The 21,210-nt window shown below is 42.3% G+C and overlaps 1 protein-coding gene and 1 long non-coding RNA gene across 25 annotated transcripts in view; one reads left to right on the forward strand and one right to left on the reverse strand.

Moving 5' to 3' along the window:
- 4930419G24Rik (RIKEN cDNA 4930419G24 gene) overlaps positions 1-10,625 on the forward strand; it is a 63,831-nt gene extending 53,206 nt beyond the window's left edge. The window contains exons 4-8 of the long non-coding RNA NR_040595.1: positions 2,018-2,068; positions 5,695-5,866; positions 8,287-8,464; positions 10,146-10,250; positions 10,347-10,625. This is a non-coding gene — a long non-coding RNA (RIKEN cDNA 4930419G24 gene). The remainder of the gene's footprint in view (positions 1-2,017; positions 2,069-5,694; positions 5,867-8,286; positions 8,465-10,145; positions 10,251-10,346) is intronic.
- The window catches only part of Pex5l (peroxisomal biogenesis factor 5-like), a 195,377-nt gene that overhangs the window by 130,057 nt on the left and 44,110 nt on the right, over positions 1-21,210 (reverse strand). For 5 of the 24 annotated variants that reach the window (XM_011249700.3, XM_011249699.3, XM_011249691.3 and 2 more), the window contains exons 1-3: positions 4,834-10,417; positions 3,994-4,247; positions 2,483-2,554 (exon numbers count right to left, since the gene is read on the reverse strand). The exons of 4 other annotated variants lie outside the window; for them this stretch is intronic. In XM_011249700.3, coding sequence (XP_011248002.1) covers positions 2,483-2,554; positions 3,994-4,086 — 165 coding nt within the window. In that variant the 5' untranslated portion in view covers positions 4,087-4,247; positions 4,834-10,417. Of the gene's footprint in view, positions 1-2,482; positions 2,555-3,993; positions 4,248-4,833; positions 10,418-21,210 lie in introns of those variants that run through there. 15 more of the 24 variants (XM_011249693.2, XM_011249701.1, XM_011249697.3 and 12 more) reach the window with 7 other exon arrangements.

Below are 21,210 nucleotides of genomic sequence, written 5' to 3' on the forward strand. Positions count from 1 at the left end.
TATAAAATTTGCTGTTTTTCCACATCAAAACAACACAGCATCATCTACCCTTTTGAGAGCAGCATCCAGGGATGGTGAGCCAACATCCTGCACACGGCTTTTGCTATTACTGTGCTTATATAAGCAAGACCATGGGCTCTCTGTGGAAGCACAAGGTGTGTGAACCACCTGACTGATGAAGTGGCGTTCAGCTGCCACAGCACTCATGGAGTGACAGCAGCCGAGCGACAGGCTTAATGAGACCGTCAACCTCTGCCCATTATGGAACTTCAATTATTTTATTTATCTTCCTTTGGTTTTCTTTTGGCATCAGTCACTAGAAAAGCTACTTGGACTTATGCAAAGACTTGCAACCTTCCTCTGTGCTTTTTAAAGATACACATTGAACATAAAGATTAGTGTACAGGGACATAGTTTAAATTTTATTATATATATTCATAATTTCATTTGATATATATGGACTAAACAACATTGGGTTTCTGGAGAAAATGCATTTGAACCACACATACACTCACATACATGCTTAATTGTTGGTCTCTTAATCTTAGGAATAACTGCCTTGGAGTTTTATAAAGAATAATTAGTGTTTTCCTTGCTATTTTAGTTGGGGGTGGGAACATGTCATTGCCTCAGCCTGAGATTTGCTCAAAACTCAAACCCCAAAATATCCTAAACAAGGGGAACTCTTCATGGCCAGCAGCCAGCTCCTAAAGTGACATATTTTAATCTGTCACATTGTGAAACAAGGTTTAACTCGAATGCCTTAGCAGTGCTGGGTCTCTCTGAATGGCACCAGCTTGTGTGTCAGCATGGAAGTGCATGCTCGCGACAATATCAATTTGTGGAAAGACAGCATGGGGAAATGAAATATAACTTCCTTGGACTCTTCATAAAAAATACAAAAATAAGTAATTCTGTAGTTTTCTGAATGACAACAGCTAGTTAAAACACAAAGACTAAACAAGAAGAAACTAAAAGAAAGAAGTAAATAAGTAAGAACGTATTTCTACATGATAAAAACAATAACTAACTTCGTTTTGATGGAGGTGTGTGTGTGTGTGCTTGTGTGCATATGCGTATATGTATGCGTGTCTGTGCATACATGTGTTTATTCCTCTGTGTGTGTGTGGGTGTGCGTGTGTGTGTGTGTGTATCTCATGGTGTTTTCACTCACCCTTTACTAGTTTATCTGTCAAGTAGGTCCACTCCTTAATCGGAGTCACAGTCTATGGGAGGTCTAGAGTGCATGTCACAAGTAATTAATCTGGCATAATTAAAAAAAAAAAAACCAACAGTACTGCAAACTGGCACTCCACATACCTTATTATTTAAACTGGTAAACTGGCAGTGAGTAGCAGAATGCAGGCCAGACCCTCACACCCCCTACCCTGCTGTCCTCAGCAGGAGCCCAAAGTCAATGGGGCAAGAAACATGGGCAGTGTGGCAAGCCCTTCTGTGCCTGCCCATATACCACGAACTTCCATGGAAATGCTTTGCTCACATGGGGTCTTCCAGAAGACATTCTAGTAAGCATGACTTAAGTCATTGGTTTCTCATGGCTCCCCTTTGGTAGCCATTCCCCGTTTTGTCAAACCCACGCACACATGCATGCACACTTCCTTAGTGTAATCACCATGATGCAGAACCAACTACATGGTAACGAACTTGTCCAAACTCATCAGCCTATCTGGAGACCACTGGCTATTTTCTAATGTCCTCCTCAGCTCAGACATTTTAATGTCCACTCTGTTGAGTTTATGCTGCCTTTAGAGGCAATGCCACATGTATGTTAAATAGACGGGCAGTTCTCTTGTCTCCTTGATAATTAACAAAGATGTTAAGGAGTGATGCCAAGTCAGTGTCCTGGCTGGAGACCATCCACTCCCTGCTAAATCATTGTGTATGCTCTGTTAAGCCATTCTCATTGAACCTCATGAGCCAAGGCAACATCCAACCTAGAGGCTTCTCAAATGATGGGCAGTGTTACTGACAATGAAGCAATCTGTTTTCATTTCAGACCATCTTGACACTTGCTGCAGACAAGCCAAGAAAGTAAACTGGGCAAGATGTAAGTTTAAATTTCTCAAAATTTCACACCGTTTATCTGCTCCCCCATCATGCTTTCAGAATACACACTAATTATTAGTAGTGTTTCTCACTTTTAAGATAATACGCCTCCAAGATCTACTTAAATCTTTTTTTTCTCAATCAAGTTATGCTATTCTGACTCATTGCATTGAGTCCCCAGTGCTCTCCCCTCCTCCCTTGCTTTGTGCTTTCTTATTTATTCTCAGATATAGTACACATATGGTGGTATTATGCACAAGTCAGTGGGGCAGTGATGAGGGAAACTCTGATGTTCCCCAAATCTATATCAATAACAGTTACAGTTAGGCTCAGACACTGTCGGGAACAGGCTCTGAACCAGCAGGGCTACCAGGTCAAATTCTACAGGCAACAGGAAACATGAGTGCTCACTTACCTGCTTCTGGTCAACAATTATTTCCAGGTCCTCGTCACTGCTTAGCTTGCCATAGCCTTGTTCTTTACTTTTCTTGTGAAAGAACAATTTTAAATATAATTTAGTTTCTTTTCATTAAAAAAATACTTAATTCCTACTTAATAAGCCTTAAAGATAAACCTCTTCATTTAACCCTTTCACCAGCCCCAATGTATCATTCCTGACATCAGTCTCTCATGTACCATCTTATACCTATGCGTCGACTCTATCTGCTGATCCTCTTGCTGCCAACGTGTGGCTTTGGTCCTTTCTCAATATTCTGTTTTATTCCATAGTTTTGGCAAAAATTCAGTAAAAATTGTTTACTGTGAGATAAACAAGCAGTTCTCTGAAGATTCTTAGCACATTTTTCTCAAGAACAGAAATTTCATTTAGAATTATTCTACTCTTAAAATGTCAACTACCACACATTATATGTTAAGGCTTTATGTATTTTTAAGAACAAGAGAACTATTACATAACCCAAATAATGAACTCTCAAACTTTTAGTTAATTGCATAAATAGTAACATTGAAAATAAAAAGCAGCTTTCAGCATGATGTAGTTTCAAAATTAGGTAGCTTATGAAGTTGGAAGTGTATAGGCCATATCTATAGGCACACTTTGTTGCCATTTTATTGTTTCATTGTTGTGGCTGGCCCTAATGAGTGCTCCCTACCCATCTTCCCTACAGCAAAATGTATGAATACAAAGTCTAAGGTTGGAAAAGGAGTCTAACCATAACAATCATATCACAGTTGTGTTACAGAATAATGGTAACATATTTAATGGCAACATTTTTTTCTCCCCAGTGGGAATTTCAGAGGTATAATAGGACTCCTTCATACCAATGAAAAATGAAGATGAAAGTCATTGTGCAGTTTTCTGTTGTCCAAAGTGAAAAGCACAGCCAACCAAACAAATACAAAACAAAAGGACCCCTTAGTACCCACAGAAACTAGAATGAAGAGAATTAAATTTCTGACATTTCTGTCTGTAGTGTCATAGGAGTACGCATGCTGACTCGGGTCCTGCATATCAGTGATCATGACACAAGGCTTCTTTACGCTAAACAATGTTGTCTTTTTCTCCTCTTTACAACATTTCAAAATATGAATTCTGATACTTCTTTCTCCCCATAAATATACCTCTTATTTTGTGTCATTTACTGTAATGTAGAGATCAGAGACTTCAAGTATTGAAATGCATAAATAAAAAAACCCAACTTTGTCTACAGACTAATAAATTCCAACACTCAGGACAGAACAAATGGTCACAGTGTTCCTCCCGGTTATTATTCTTGTCCTCATTTGAGGTTCCATTTCAAGATGGATGGAAAAGAAAATGAACATGTTTGGCTTGAGCCAAGCTGACTTCCTGTCTCTTGGCTTCTGGGTCCTCTGAGCCCAGGGCTTGTTATGAGACACTCTCTAGAGTCCCTCTGCCACACAACCCTTAGAAATGCTTTTCCCAATATTGATCTGTATACGTACCAAGTAGCTCATCTGCATGACCCGATTTCTGGACAAAAGGGCATTAAGTAGAGATGGAATGTGAGTCCTTCCATCCATTTCACTGTCAGACATCCCAGAATTCTTTGCACCAGCGGCAGTGGCTTCATTGCCAGAACTTGCTGACCAGAGAACCACAGATCTTGCCCGGCAACAGTATTAATAATGTACAACAATAATTGAAGTATTCCTGAATCATTGTTATGACTTTGTAAACATCCTGAAATTTTTGGCTACTGTAAAAAGCCATGGATAGGATATTTTGTTTTTCTAATTTGTATCATACACTTTAATGCTTCCTGGCTGCTGCTCTCTTTAATGATTTTTAGAAACCCATCTATTATTTATAACATAAATTTTGTATTTAATCTCTTACATATAGACTATGTCTCCTGGTCATAAAAGCTCAACTTCCTCCATGTAAGCCCCTGGCTCAGACTTTCCTGACATTCGCTGCTAATAGATACAACAATGTCAGCACATTAAAGAACGCAGTAAGAAGTTGAAATTTTGGTTAATATTACATTTCACTTTTCCCACTTAATCCCGACCGTCTGATTCAGTAACATACTCCCAGGGAAGAGGGGCCAGGAGAGAAGATTATGTACACAGCTACTCTGTAGAAGTTGCCATTTTCCAGGAATGGGAGGAAGCATTTGGAGTTCTGATATTTGTGCTTAATCCTCTAGTCTCCACAAGACACAGAAAGCACACAGAACCAGCAGCCTTGCGAGTTTCCCTTAGAGCCAAGCAACATTTTCAAGTCTACCCCATGACCCAGGGACACTCATCCTTCCTTAATCCATACAGTCACCCACTTACTGATATCTAGTGCGAGCGAGCGAGTGAGCACAGTCCTCTTTCAAGTACTGAGCTGCCCACTTTGCTTAGCTGAGCCAGCCCAGGCGGGGATCTTCAGCTCTCCTCTCTCCTCCCTCCTCCCAGCCGGGAAGCCCTGTCGTCTTCCTAAGCACTTTGCCAAGCCCAGAATGCAAGTCCCTGGCTTCTGCAAGACCTTGCACATCAGTCAGAGGAGTGAACTAGGAGGAGGAAGAAAGCTAATCTTCCCACTGTCCAAGTGTGAGGGGGCAGGGCTTATGTGGGAGGAGAAGCCACAGTGTAAGCACTTCCTGAGCTCCACCCACAGCTCTGGTAAGATGCTGAAGCTGAGAGTTTCAATTGAGGCAAGGAGGTGAGGCCCCTCACATCCCAGCCTTCTCAGGCTGACTACTTGTGGTCACTTTTGTGCACTTTTCACTAAGTGCATCTGAGGAGAAAGCATTAGCGTCTGAGAGACGAAAGGGTGAGAGGACTCAAGGTGGAGAAATGAAAGGAGAAATGAGAGTCACAGTTTGCTGACATTGTCTCCTTGCCTGTAAAAGGCTTTCAGCCCAGGCTGGCTGTCATGTCTGAAACTCCAAAAACAGTGTCTCTTATCTTCCCCCACCATCCCAAGTGACATCATTTTGGATTCTATCTGGGTTTGATCTAGCTTGGAACAAGATTGCCTTGTTCTTCTTTCAGGCTGACACCTTTTGAAATGCTATCCAATCAAATTACATCTATGGTTTCCTTAAGATGGAGAAGCCTATCTGGGAACTCAACTCTGCCCCACACAGATTTCTACCCTGTCTCCTTTCCCCTACGTATGGCCTCCCTGTCCCTTCATCCTTTCTTCCACAGGAATCTAATTGAAAAATGGATCTGTTCACTTGAATTAAATAAATCACGACACTTGAGAAATTGTATGGCAATGCTATCGTGACCACGGAAAAGAAAATTATTCCACAGGAAAGGACTGGACAAAGCTAACAATAGCAACAGACAGCAGAGCTACAGAGAGTCCACAGATGAGGTAACTTGCTTATTTTAGAATGTAAGTTATAAAAATGCTCAGAGTTTGAGTCTGGGGATGTAGCTCAGTGGTAAATCACTTACGGAGCTTGCATGAGGCTCTGGGTTCAATCCCCAGTACTAGCAAAAACCAAACTTAAAAAAAAAATCCTTTACATGAAAAGATATTACTTGTTTGTATACTTAACTAAAGGTATTCTTCATACTCATGAGGAATGGGATTTACACAGAAGGTTTTTAAAGGGAAAAGGGACACTTTGTCTATCTAACAGGATAAATTGCCCCTACCTGTAGCTATGAATGTCAAAATAAATTTCCGTATAAGAACTTCAAAAATGGTTTATCATTATTTAGTTACTACGTCATGATGAATTTATGAAAGCAAAAATCACATGTAGAATTAACAATATAGTGGCAGGAAGATAAATGTTTCCCAATGCCATCTTAGCTCTCAGCCTCAAAGCCATCTGGGTTCAATTCCTATCCTCCTGTGTCCCCATCCTTAATCTGTCCCTACCACCATTCTTCCTTCTGCCTACAAAATTGCTTAGGTTTCCCCTCACTTAGAAGGTGTTCTCCTTCTTCACTGTTAAACTTGAAACAATTGTCTACACTCATTCAAAGTTCTTTGCTCTTCTAAAGCCACCACAAGCAAGGTGATTACCAAATTGATGAACACCCCTGGAGCAGGTTGAATTGAATACCAAGCAGAAAGGGTAGAGAAGACAGTGTGCACACAAGGTCTCCACTGGGCAGTGGTGCCTTTGGAAAATCCTGCCAAGTAGAAACATCTACTTGACTATTTAGTCATGTGTCTGTACTTAAGAAGAGGGATGGGGCTCCACATACAGATGGATGGGATCAGAGAATGGCAGGAGTGGGTGAGCTCGTATGACAGAAGAGGTGAGGACTCAACTCAGAAGCCCAGGGGACAGCGATACTTTAAAAGGAAGCAAGAGAAGAGAGCACATTAAAGACTGTGAGAGGGATTCAGGAGAGAGTGCTGATGGTAATTCCAGGAGAGGATATGATCTATGACCTTCCCCTGAGTGAGGTGTCAGAAGTCATCCACAAGTAGGAAGAGAAGCTAAGATGAAAGTCAGATGCAGTGATGGGGCACACTGGTCCTGGGAGCAAAGATGGACAGAGGGTATATCATTTCTTAGGAAAGCTAAGATACAAAGGGCTGGATGAAAGATAAAGGACTCGATGAGAGATTATCAGGAAATTCACAGTGCTCCCAGCTAACCTTTATATAAAAGTTCTGAGCATGTTTGCAATTCAAGAAAAATAAGCAAAGTGCTGCAAAGATGAAAACGCAGATACCAGAGAGAGAGTTGGGAGGAGCCAGAAAATGGGAGCAAAGACCTCTCTCACAAAACCTCTCTCTTTTACAGCTGTATATGAAGTCTTTGAGGGGAAAAAAACTAGACGATTCTCTATTAAAAGCTAAAAGTTATGTTTCCAAGGAAAAGAATTAAGAGAGATTTATGCTATCTTCTTTAGAGTATTTTCTGAAACAAAACAATTTCGTGATTTAAAAAAGGAAACAAAAGTTGGTTGCTTAAGAGATCCACACAATTGTTATAGGGAGGCTCGTACATTGCAGGGAAGTGTCTGGGCAGGTTCTCCCATTTCTCTGAGTTGTTGCTAGGGTAAAGCTTTTATTTCTCTTTCTCTTTCTCTTTCTTTCTTTCTTTCTTTCTTTCTTTCTTTCTTTCTTTCTTTCTTTCTTTCTTTCTTTCTTTCTTTCTTTCTCTCTCTCCCTCTCCCTCTCCTTCTCTCTCTCTCTTTCTTTCTTTCTCTTCTTTCTCTCTCTCTAGCTTTTTCTTTTTCTTGGATATTTTATTTATTTACATTTCAAATGTTATCCCCTTTCTCAGTTACCCTTCTGCTTATCCCACCCGTCCCCCTGCTTCTATGAGGGTGCTTGCTCACCCACCCACTCCCACCTCACCACCCTAGCATTCCCCTACACTGGGGCATCTATTGAGCTTTCACAAGACCAAGGTCCTCTCCTCCCATTGATGCCAGATAATGCCATCCTCTGCTACATATGCAGCTGGAGCCATAGGTCTCTCTATGTGTACTCTTCGGTTGGTGGTTTAGTCCCTGGGAGCTCTGGGGGCTCTGGTTGGTTGATATTGTTTTTCCTATGGGGTTGCAAACCCCTTCAGCTCCTTCAGTCCTTTCTCTAACTCCTCCATTGGGGACCCTGCACTCAGTCCAATGGTTGGCTTCGTACATCCGCATCTGCATTTGTCAGGCTCAGTGTACGGCATCACGCCCTAGCTCTTGTCTCTGGGTCTCATGGTGAGCAGTGTGAGGTGGTGGCATTTTTTCGGTGTTTGCTTATTGTGTGGAGCATGCCTTCCACCATCTGACAAGATTCTGCTCCTACGTCCTTTGTCTTTTTTAAAGTCCACGGTGTCAGCATAGCCACAGAGGACAGTGCTGAGACAGCCAAAGAAGTGATGGGACGAGCAAACAGGAAACAAGGGGGACAGTCTCTGCCAAGTGGAAAGGTTGACAGCTGTCAACCCTGCTCCCAGTTCCAAGTCCTGAGTGGGCTTCCTAAATGGACATGGAATGATAGCTGGTAAACTTCTGATTTTTCATTCAAATTTGGGAAGTGAAAATGTCATTGTTACAGAGACTTATAGTAGAGGGTTAAATGTGGGACTAAAGTGTGTGTATGTTTGTGGGTGTGGACTGAACTCTCTCTCTCTCTCTGTGTATGTATGTGTGTGTGTGTGTGTGTGTGTGTGTACCTACACACTCATGCTATAGTAAAACAGAGTGCTCATAGGGTTTGTTGTTTTATTTTTGGGTCAGTCAAGAACAAACCAAACGCATGGCCCACAGACTCCCTTCTGAAGCTGTATTACCAAGCAAGAAGAGAAGACAAAGACATCAAATATGACTTTTAAAACTGTTTGTAAAATCATGCATAAGCCCCCACATTTAGTAGTCTTTCCTATTTTCAAGCTAACTTTAACAGGGAAACAGTCATTAGTGGCTGGATAAGGGCCTGGCCATGATGCGAAGTAGGTTTCAATATAGTTTTGCAGCCAGTCCTTTATGCTGGCTTTTCATAATTTTTTTCCCTTCTACTATTATCTCACTGGGTAGCCCTTGCTAATCTAGAACTCAATATGTAGAACAGGTTTGCTTCAAAGTCATGGAGATCAGCCTGCCTCTTTGTCAGGGTACTGGGAAAAAAGGACATGACCCCACAGCTAGTCTGGGCTTTTCTATCTTTACAGGGGCTCTCAGAAAGCATGAGAGTAAATGATCTAGGATCTACACTAGCCTTCCCTGCTCCTTGCTTACTCCCCTGTCAGCCTGCTGGCTGCAAGGCTTACTCTGAAGGACAAGATATGCTATCACAGCTCTACGTTTTCTTTTAAGGTTGATTTTTAAAATCCTGCAACTCAGAAAACTTCCAAAGTGGGTGCACTAAAAACTCAGGCTTTTCTTCTCTCTAGCAAGTCACTGTTTTGATCTGGAAAGCAGATAGCTTGTTTGCTGCCTTCCTCGAGCAGAGCGGAGAGCTGGAGATAGGTCTCATCCCTAGGATTAGCAAGGAGGCTTTCTGATCAAAGGGCTAGGAATTTTATAGATCTCAGTCAAGAGCAAGTGATCAAACAACTCTACTCTTTGAGACAAATCTGTGTTTTGATAGGCAGTGCAAGTGGATGCTAATTGCCAACCTAAAGCCTTTGATCTTAGTGTCTCCACAGATGACAATCAGCAAATAGCTTCATCTCATGCCCTGGGATACATGGGAGTACTCAGCTAAGATCACTTCCTGGGCAGAGCTAGAATAGCTGGTGACCTCCTAGTGGGGGAGAGGCACACTTGCTTTAAGGAACAACATGTGGGTGCCACATTGACGGCAAGTAGGCAACGAACAAACTTAAGCTTGCGATTTCAATTCTGTAAGAGTCAGCCATGTGCTACATGGTTTTAAAGACAATAAAGAAAGCATTTCTTAACTTCCCCTTACCCCCTAAATCAAACAAAAAGACACTCAAAGAAGTGGCAAGGAAATCGGATGTGCTTTTATACAAAATTCTAAGTCCAATTTTCTTTCATATAAAAGGTTCTTTTCTCCACAAAAAAAAAAACAAAACAAAACAGGCTCCTTAGAAACTATAAACACAATTGTTATAAATGAAAAAAAAAACATTTTGGCCTTCTAAAAACACGGTGATTGAAAAGTTATATATTATAATTTGTGTATCTGGTGTGATGTGGTCTTGATGCTGTTTCCAAAGGAAGAAGAAATAAAGCTCTCCTTATTTCACATCTCCCACCTAATACCTTTGTGTAAGATGATAAGGAGTCCTGGAGAGCGGATCTAGCATTTTGGATCTCAAAAGGTAACTGAATCTTACTGTTTACCCCATTCAGCCCCAAAGTCCTCATGATTATGAAAAGAGAAATCTCTTCCTCTTGTTTCTTTGAAATATGAGAAGAACAACCACAGTCACAATGAAGACACAGTGGTGATATCCTGCAACTGCAGCCCCGCTGACCATACCCACTTCTGCCTGGCCATGAAGCCATGTGACACCTCCTCAAACACAGGTGCATTGGCCCCGGGCCTCTCTGCCCAGTCCTTTCTATTCTCCCCGGAGCACCTGGCCTCCCACACCTGCTGCTGATGCCTTTATATAACAACTGCTCTGCCCATTATGCATTTAAGACTGTGAAATAGACCTGAAGTGCTTTAATAAAAAGAATATTCTATATCCTAGCTACACTATTCCTCCAGTTTCATACCTTCCCAAATCCAGCACCGGGTTTTGACAGGCTGATGCAAGCTTGATAATGAAACTTTTAGTCTGATGAGGGCCAACTCCAAGTTCATTGTGCACCTTCCTGTGGGAGCTGTATGACCGAAGGACTTGCAATCAGCACTTCTATTATGGCCAAAGTGAGCTTGAAGGAGTTGTATTTTTCTTTAATTTTCATATATTTGGCACTCAGCTGTGACAGCTCAGAATAATCTGTGTTCCCGTTCCTCCTGACGGTCAGCCCATCTCCTCCCCCTAAGCCCTCCCCTGACTGTGATACCCAGACCTCCTGTTCAGCTCTATGATTGATTCTCTGCCACTTTCATCAGTTTGCCAGTGATTTCTTTTCTTTATTCCTCTTCTACAATGTCCTTGTTACACATAAGTCATAGACATTCCTAAAGGTTGGGCTTATTTAGACTTCCTCTTTGTCTTTATGAACGTGGACTTCTAGGTAACTATGGGTGTGTTTTTCCAAGCCACTACGTGTGCAAAATCAAAAAGATCTTAAGCCACAGATAGTTTGTTAATCCACAGGGAATGTGAAAATCAGTTAAGAAATTAAAGCTTTAGACCCTAGAGGATCCAAATCCAAATCATGCATGTTATTACAAAGGTAGAAAATATTGATCATAGGCAATGAGTAAATGCACGGCCGCTTCTACTGAAAGGTAAAGTAGGTGAATTAAGGAAAGATTGCTGGCAAAAAACCTCAAGTATTCTGTGAATCCTCAGCTCTAGGAAAAAGGGATTGATGTCTAGGAATAGCGTACTTGAGTAGCAAAGATAATTGTGAGCAGGTGCAGGACAGAACCCATCACACTGTCAGGCTGTCAAGCTTCTGATGAGTTTACAGTGGCAGAGCCAGGTTAGAAAGGCATGGAGTTTGCTTCCTGCAGACACTTGGGTAACTAGGGATGCTAGAGTCAGTCAAGCAGAGAGCAACATCATCAGACTGGTGTTGTATGCAGTCCGTTCTTGCTAAGGGTCAGGCATGGACTGGAGAAAGGGTTGAGGGTACTGAGAGGGTCAGCATGTGACTGCTAGGAACCTGTGAACACACAGCTCGTCAGAGGGAGCAGACCACACACCAGTTTCACAGGCACATACTTAATTCATCATTTCCAGCATACTTTTCTCAAGAGTGGCTTTATAAGGCATATAATGTCTCCATTTCCTCAAGTCAGGTTCAATTTTTCAGTAAATGGGCCAAGGATAAGCCTAGAAATTCTCTTGATGTAGCGATACATAATTTTTTTTTCAAGAAAATAAATTAATGAGACAAAGAATCGGAGGGAGAGAGCTTTGACAAACGGGGACGTTTGCGAGTAGTGACAAACATCCTGGCGTTCGGTAAAGCCATGAGCAATAGTTCAACTTTCCCTGTTTTGTTTTGTTTTGTTTGTTTCTATTTGTTGAAACAGAGCGAGCCTGTTTTCAGGAACACAATGTGAAACTGTGCTGTAGAGTATCTGAAAGGATGGATTGTGAAGTGACTAGGGAGAGGCATGGGCAACAAGTTCTTTATTCAGAAACCAGCACTGAGCGGCGGCTAGGGGCGGGGCTAGGAATCCTGTGCTGCTTAGGGTCGGGACAATGAGCTGCCGCGGTGCATGGGGAGGAACACTGAATGGCAGCATATTTACTTTAGTGTATCTGCAAACACATTTTGGGGGAACTGAGGCCTGCCTCACTGCAGAGCTTAGCTCTAAATAGCCAGAGCCAGCTGTTTCCGTGATGTTTCACCTGCACTTAACTTGCCAGAGGACAAAACTGTTTAATGAGGAACCGCTTGAGCGTGATCCTTTTTGACTGCAGGCCATTCATCTTATCTTCTTGCATGACATTGATTGGGACCTCTTGCGTCGACCGAGTCTTTTGTCTTCTTTATGACATTGATTGGGTGGCTCTTGCTTCTTGGGAAACACTTTTGGTACAAAAAAATTTAATATAATTCCACATTGCCATCGAAACCCTGAGAGATACTCAGCTCCAAACGCACATTCTCAGGACTTCCAAAGGGCGGCCTTCGAAGACGAAGACCCACAGCAAAGGTCAACGACTCCTGATGTTTCTACAACTCCTCCACCCCCAAATTCAATCCTTACATTTTTCTTTTACATTTAAAAATTTTATTTTTAGGCTGAGCGTGGTGACGTACACCTTTTTTTTTTTAAAGTTTTTTTTTTCATTAATTTATTTATTCACTTTACTTCATGATCATGGTCCTCCTCTCTCCTCTCCTGTCAGTCCCACCCTCTTACCGCCTTCTTTACTACCCTTCAAGGAGTAACCCCCCCCCAAAAAAAAACTGGATACCAATCCACCCTGCCAATCAAGTTACATCAAGTCCTCTTTGAATTTTACTTTATGTTTAGCTAACATTGGCTAGTGACTCTCTGTTCCCCATGTTCCATTGGAGTCTCACCTTCTGGAGCTTACCATTTTCCTGCTCCAATACAGACGAGTTTTATTTCAGAGCTATTGATGGCTATCCTGGGACTTCCCTCCTCTATTCTGGTTCCTGTTTTCAAGATCCAGTGTTTTCTTCTAGTTTAGGACACGCACTCATGGTCCAAGAACTTCTTGAGATAATGTACATGGGTGCTGACATTCTTATTGTTTGTATGCATGAAAATATCTTGTTTGCTGTTCAACAACAATTGTTGCATGGTTTAGTTGGGAGCAGAATTTGTTTAAATACTCATTTCCTTAGCAAATTTGAAGACATCACTTCTTTATCTCCCAGATTCAGACCTCATTGTAGAATTGTCCAGTGATAGTCCCATTTCAAATTATTTTATTTGCAACCTATTTCTCTTGGAAAGCATTGACTGTATATGCTTACCCCAAGTGCTCTGAAATTTCATAGAATTCTGCATTAGGACTGGTATTTCCCTAGTTATTGTTCAGAGATCTTCCCAGATGCTGGAATTACAGTCAGCAGCCTCCTTTATATTTTTCTTCTTGAACTCTGACTTCTTGTGCATTTTGTCATTGAATTGGTTTCTTTTAGTTATCCTTTAGGAATCTAATTCCAAATCTAAGGTGTTTAAAGAATCTAATTCCAAATCTTAGGTGTTTCCCTCAGAGAGGCTGCCACAAAATTCATGTGACATATTATGGAAGGTGGGTGGAAAAAGGGTAAAAGCCAGTGGGAGAGGATGTCTGTAGTAAAACTGTATTTGCCGGACCTGACGGAACAGTTGCACACATGAACTCATGATGGCTCTGCCTGCATCAGCAAGACATGCACAAGACCAAGCCAGCCAGGTACCTGCATGGATGGGGGAGGGGCTCAGGAAGCCTGTTCCTACTGGCCCAAAGCTACGGGCAATTGCTAGCAGCTTGAGGAGGGATTTGGGCCCTGACAGGGTAGTTACTTGTGAGGACAGTCCCACAGCTGTGCACATACAGACAGCACTAAATGGACTCAATATTAAATTGGTGGTTGCAGTAGGGAGAGGACAACAATTGGTGTATGTGTGTGTGTGTGTGTGTGTGAGGATAGGAGGTAGTGGAAGGAAAGAATGGTGCATATTTGGATTATATCCAAAATATTACATGCATGTATAAATATTAAATATATATTTTTTAAATTCTAGAGAGACTGTGAGAAACACTTGAACGGTACAGAGCAGAGGACTTGAGGCTGAGAACACTTCAGTGCTACCTGGAAGACACTTCCTTCGATCTCTGATTAATTCCCCCAAGTGGGTGACATACTGATTTAGTACTGGGAGACAGAATGACAGCCCATGGTCAGTGTGGACGCCAGTTTGGAGGCAGATAAAGGGTTTTCACGAAGTGTGCACACTCCTGGCAGCTTGTAAAGTGGTCCTGGGTAGGTGAATGAGAGGCCTTCAGGGCAAACTAAAGAAGGCTTTAATAGGACTCACATGGCCTCACCCAGTCAAAATGACAAAGTTACAACTTCTGATAGGAGACAGCAGTAAACTGCAGTGTGTTCCTCTGCTACCCTAGGGGTTCTTTTGTTTTCTTGGGTTTTGAAAGTTTGTTTTGTTTTGAGCTAGGATCTTATCTAAGCACCTCAGACTGGGCAGCCACTTGTGACCCTTCTTCTGCCCCCAAAGTGCAGGTGTGTACTACAATGCCTGGTTTGCATGTAGATCCTTAATAAATGCTTTCAATAAACAAATTACTATACAACAAAAGGACAGTACTACCCATCACTCTAACTTTTCATAATGTTTCTTGCTTTTTTAACATTAAAGTTTATTTATTATTTGTGTGTGTGCCTGTGTAAGCAAGTATGCTTGCACTAACGTGTATGTGTCTGGCTCCGAAGACAGCTTTTGGGAATCAGTTCTCCCTTATACTGCAGATTCCAGAGCTGCCAGGCTCGTGTGGCAAATGACTTGGGCTGCCGAGCATCTCACCAGCCATGCCTCTTGTTTCTTAATACCATTACAGAAAAGTTATATAGAAATGCTTTCAAACTATGGTATTTATATACAGGTAAGGTGTTATATGTATGTATATATGTATGTATGTATGAATATATATATCACATACATATATACATATATAATGTATATGTAGCTATATGTATATGTATGTGATTATAATAATATATGCATACCTACTTAGTCTATAACATAGATGATATTATACTATGAAAACTGTGGTCATCTGTGCCAGAAGTTCTTCCTGTTGTCTGAGGTATTTGAACACTTGATCTCCAGCTGATGGCACTGTTTGGGGAGGTTTAGGTTTTACAGCTTTGATGCCTACTGCCTGCCCCCCTGCTCTTCCTGCCATTATGGACTTTAACCCTTTGGAACCATGCATCAGGATAAGCTTTCCTTCTCTGAGTTGCCTCTGTCTCGGTTTAATCACAGCAACAGAAAAGTAACAAACATGAATACTAACCACCCATTCAGCATCAGCAGTAAGCTGTGACCACCTTATTAATACTCACCAGGCCCCACTGTGCCTGTCTAACGTCACCAGACAGTCCTGGCTCTTGTTGAGAAAGTGGAAGAAACTCAATGATCAGCACAAGAGCCCTGTGATCACTGGAGATGGTAATGCACCCGAGGACATCTGCAAAGCCCTGGTACTCCCTGAGAAACTCTGCAGAGGTCTGTGGGATGGGGAGCATTTTCACAAGCAGCCCTAAGAGAGCATTTGTTTTCCAATGTGCTGCTGACATTTGCATGGGCACTGGACTGTGACAGTGCTGGGCTGATCGGCTGGCACCTTGACAACAACCAAAGAACTTGGAGCAGAGTGTGCAAGTGTGTCTGAGCCATCCATTCTTACTTAAAGTGACGGCTGACATGTGAACTATGGCGATTTAGAATTCGGAATCTGACCTTTTCCCTTGAAAACAGGTGAAAAGAATCATTTATTTCAAAGCCAAGGTTCGATCAATATTTCAATAATATCCAGACTTTTAGAAAATGTGTACTTTCTATTTTTGTGCTCGCACCTTTGCAACAGTGGAAGAGGTTTCACATGAGCCCAATGGCAATCTTAATGAGTGTGTTTGATGGTGTATGAAGTAGAACAATGTAATGATAGGAACCAACAAACTAATAGTCCCAAGTGACCAATATCCTACATGTCTTCAAAATTACCAATAAGTTAAGAGCCATTCAAAATGCAAGGCAGCAAAAAAAACTTTCAAACTAAGGACATGGTTCACTGGTCCAGCTTCAGACATCACTGTCTGACTTAATATTAAGTAATAGTTTTCACATTTTACGGAGGCAGCAGAGAAGATATATAACTGTTGTGAAAGCCTTCGAAACACTGCCTCTCTCAACAGTACACTGTGTAAAGATGACTTTTCTTATAGTTCAAAGAAGAAAGGCAGACAGTAAGAGTTTAGATGCAGAGCCAGACAGAGGATCCAGCTCCCTCTGAAGCTCTGTTTTGAAAGGATTTGCAACATCATGAACCAAGACTGTGTCTCTTGCAGAAACTTCTTTGCCAGTGGAGTGATTTTTCCTCAAAACAATATATGTATTATTGTTATAGTTTTTTTAAAGCAAGTTTTATAAATGGTTAAATTTTATTCTGTTTTGTTTCTAATACAGTAAATGACAATGTGTATAATTTATATACACAGGCTGTTGGGGGGGGGGGGAGTTCTGCAGTTGGCTCCGAGTCTGCAGAGCACCAAGGCAAATGTTTGAAGCCACCAACATGAGAGGAAGCGGCAGCCTTTCCCTGAGGTCTGACGAGCAATCACTCAGCAAAAGTCAGCTTTTCTTTCTCCCTTTTGCTTTCCCTCCTTCGCCTCCCCCCTCTCTCCCTCCCTCCCCCTCCCTCTCTCCTTTCTTTCTTTCTTTCTTTCTTTCTTTCTTTCTTTCTTTCTTTCTTTCTTTCTTTCTTCCTTCCTTCCTTCCTTCCTTCCTTCCTTCCTTCCTCTCTCCCTCCCTCCCTCCCTCCCTCCCTCCCTCCCTCCCTCCCTTCCTTCCTTCCTTCCTTCCTTCCTTCCTTCCCCCTTCTCTTCCTTTTTACAAGAAGCTTTGAAATTTTATTTGCTGGCCTAGAAGACAAGTCCTACCTATTTAGTCCATAGCCCATTAATCAATTTACACTTGAGGAGAACTGAGACAGGAGCTGGGGACTGCAGGCAGGCCACTGTGTGATGACAGTGAGAAGCCTTGGACAGCTTTACTGAGACTGATGTGAACATGCACCTAAGAGTCAACACGATTTATTTCTTCCCCCCTTTCCAATAATGCGAAACAAAGTGAGTTTATCTCATTTAGATTCTGCTGCAAAGTTTCATGATAAGCCCTGTTAAAAAACATTATCCAATTAATTTCCTAGTAACTGGGCAGGGCTATTTAGCACATGTCTGCATTATAACATTGCAGAGTTCAAAAACATTGTGTTTGGTCCGGAGCCTACGCTGTACATAAGTAATTTCATGAAGGAAGATACTGGTCCCTTTATTCCGAGCTGAGGAAAAGGATTTTAAGAGAAGAAAGTAAATTGTCCATCTGGAAAGTTGTAGAACACAGAATCAGTTTCAGGTCTGTTGATTTTTTGTTCCTAACTGCTTTGTCATCTTTGGTAGAAAAAAAAATGAGCCTTCTGTTTATCAACATTGTAGACAGTGAAACCCAGGGCTGGCTGGGTTCTGGGGTCCTTTTAGAGATGAAAATAGTCCCAGATCTTCCTTTGTCCTGTAAGTGCTGTGGGAAACTAGGTATTTCAAGCCATAGTAGAACACTCTTGTCATCTTTTTTTTCTTAGCAGACCAATGTAGCCCATGCACAGCCTAGGAAGCTTTGGTATCCACAAGCTCCTAGGTCAAATATGTTGTCAATAAGACAGAAATAGATGAATGACATTCTGAGATGCTTCAGAGGAACCACAGGGTGGGGCACGGCAAAAGTGCAAGCTTTCCAGGCTACAAGCCAAAAGATTCTATATATACTGTTGACCTCAACCCTGCAGTCACTCTTGGAGGTGACCAGGTAGGTCACACACACCACTCTTCTGCCTTCTGATACTAGCACGGGGAAGACATGAGTAGCTGTGGACATTCCTGCATTTAATGGCTGCTGCCCCCACATGAGCCACCCACTCTTTTAGAAAGCAGAGGGAACCTAACCGAGGGCACCCACCCAGCCTTCTCTCCGTGTTCTCCTAGTGTCAGAGCCCCTGGTCCAGAGAACTGTTCTCCTGGAGCTGTTCTCTGCCCACTCCTGTACAGACATGGCACTTGGATGATTCAGCCGGACTTCACTTCTCTGCCTCACCACAAACCCACTTAGCTGCATTTACCTGCTGCTGGTCCAGACTTTGGTTCCCCACTTGTGAAGGGAAGGGGAATCAGCTTTAGGTTAAACAAGAAGGAAGAAAGGAAGGAAGGAAGGAAGGAAGGAAGGAAGGAAGGAAGGAAGGAAGGAAGGGAGGGAGGGAGGGAGAGAGAGAGAGAAAGAGAGAGAGAGAGATAGAGAGAGAGAAGAAGAAGAAGAAGAAGAAGAAGAAGAAGAAGAAGAAGAAGAAGAAGAAGAAGAAGAAGAAGGAAGCAAGCAAGCCTGCAATGTGAAAGTGGGAATCCAGTCTTTGTGGGACCTTACCATAGCTCTTCAATAATGGGTGTTTAGCAACTATCTTGGGAATATCTGGTGGGGTGGAGGGAGAAGATGGGTGTGTTGCGGTTATCAAGGTAAATCTAACTCTGGTGGGATGCAATGGCTGGGCAGAAGTAGACTGGAAAGATTGTTCAGTGGTTAGAGCACAGACTGCTCTTCTAGTGGATCCAGGCTTGATTCCTAGAAGCCCACAAGTCAGCTCACATCTTCCATAACTCCAGGCCCAGGGAATTCAATGCCAGCTTCTGGACTCTGGGGGCCACACAAACCTATATGCACAAAGTGACACAAAATGGCAAAAACTTTAAGAAAAATACCCTGTCAAAAGCAACTTATGGAGAAAGGTTTGCTTGCTGCACAGTTCTGTGTTGCAGATCATTGCTATGGGGGAGCCAAGCTAACAGGGACTTGAAGTGGCTCAGTCAGAGCAGGGAGTGATGAGCTAATGCAGATATCTCTCAGCTCACTTGCTGCAGGACCTCCTGCTTAAGGGATGGTGTCCCCCATAGTGACTAGGTATTCTCACCTCAATTGATGGAATCAGATTATCCCTCACAGAGCAATCTGACCTAGATAGCTTGTCACTGAGACTCGCTTCCTGCGAATTGTAGATTGGGTCAAGCTGACAGTAAAAACCACATCACAGATAGTAGAGACAGTAGGCACCACTCAGAGGGACACTCTCGAGAGTGCGCTCCATACAGTTATATACGACTTTATACAAAGATGATGAAACATGAATGACTGCTAAACATTTTCATGTTAGAAAATGTCCCTTGGGAAGGATGGCTTGCTATGGGCTACCATGGAGACTGTATATTTTATCATATTTAATTTTTGTGATACTATTAGTTTATTTGCAATTTCTCTGGTTTTCAAACAAGGAAATAAAGTGTTCTAAAAGTTTAGTAATTTTTAAAATAATATCCAGGGTCACGTGTGGCAGAAAGAGCACCAAGATCTAGGCCTCCTAACTTTGAAAACCAGATGCATTTCAGCTTACTGCCCCTCCAGCATGGTTTCGTCAGGCAAAAGAATTGATTGTATGGAAATAAAAAAAAAAGAAAGAAAAAGAAAAGATAAAAGGAAGGAAGGAAGGAAGAAAGGAAGGAAAGAAGGAAGGAAGGAAGAAGACAGTGTAAAAAGACACTTTTAGACATATTTTAGAATAAATATCTGCCTTGGAAACACTGGAGCAAGTAAGAGGTCTGTTTCTAGAACTGAGCCCCTTGGTTCAAGGCCAGCCTTGTACTTACTGGCTTTATGGCTTTGCCTGAGTGATTTACCCTTCAGGTCCAGGTTTCTGCATTTGGGGACAATACCAGACTTTGTCTTCTTGAGTTGCTGAGGAAGCAAACTCATATAAAGTATTCAGCATAGGTCCTCCTTATGTATGTATATGCATATGTGTGTGTGCAAGTTCATGAGTGTGTGTCGGTACGTACGCAGGTGTCTGTGCCACCCTTATAAATGACCATAGGTGTCATTTTGCAGGCACTATCCACTTTTTCTTTTTTTGAGACAAGGTTTCATATTGGTCTGGAACACACCGAGTAGGCTGGACTGGGTGACCAGCAAGCCCTCAGGGATTTTCTGCCTCACATCCAAGTGGAGTCCGAGGTCTAAACTCAGTGCATTGAAGGGAAGCTCCTACTGACTAATTCACCTCCTCAGCCCAGAACGCTTCTTGATATGCTTAATTACATTCTGTGAATATCTCCTGTCATCTCTTCCTCCCCTTCACCCTGCCTTCCCTGCTTTTACCTTTGTCTCCTGACTTTTCCTTCTTTCTTTTTTTTTCTCCCCTCTCTTCATTTTAACAGGTTGCATTCACAGTGTATAACCACCAAACGATCTTTCTGGCAAGATGGCAAGATGGCAAGACTCATGAAAGATGGCTTAGAAACTCAATCTTGAAGTTAAAAGACTATTTTCTTTTCTAAAACTGGGATTTAAAAATAGAACCTGGTGAGAAGCAGCCTTGCTGTGTCAACTCAGAGAGCTGTCCTGAGGGAACCCAGCAGAATTTTATTTTAAGGCGCCCCTGGTTGGCTCAGCTGCTGTCCATGGACACGTCAGAATTCCCATCGATGCCTTGCTTTCTTGTGAGTCTGAACCACATAAGAGGAAGCATCCCAGCTTCACCAAATTCCCACCTTCAACCTCACAAAAGAGCCCCGACCCAGACTCAGATGCTGCGGTCAAGGAGCCGCAGAGGATGCCCCTGCAGGGAGCTCTCCTGCTACCCGGCTTGAAGTTCACCTCTTTGTTAAGTCTTCTAACACAAACTGTATTTTTTTTTTTAAAAGCAGTGTGTTTCAGGGATGGCTCAAAATATCAAGGACACAGAAAAAACTACAGACAGCAGCTTTGGAGCATATCAAGAGGAGAACTTTGGTCTGCGTCACTGTCTGGGCTCTTGGCCTTGTTTTTAATCTTTGTTTGGTACAGATCCTCTC

This window comes from Mus musculus, chromosome 3 (genome assembly GCF_000001635.26).
Source record: "Mus musculus strain C57BL/6J chromosome 3, GRCm38.p6 C57BL/6J".
NCBI classification, from domain to species: domain Eukaryota; kingdom Metazoa; phylum Chordata; class Mammalia; order Rodentia; family Muridae; genus Mus; species Mus musculus.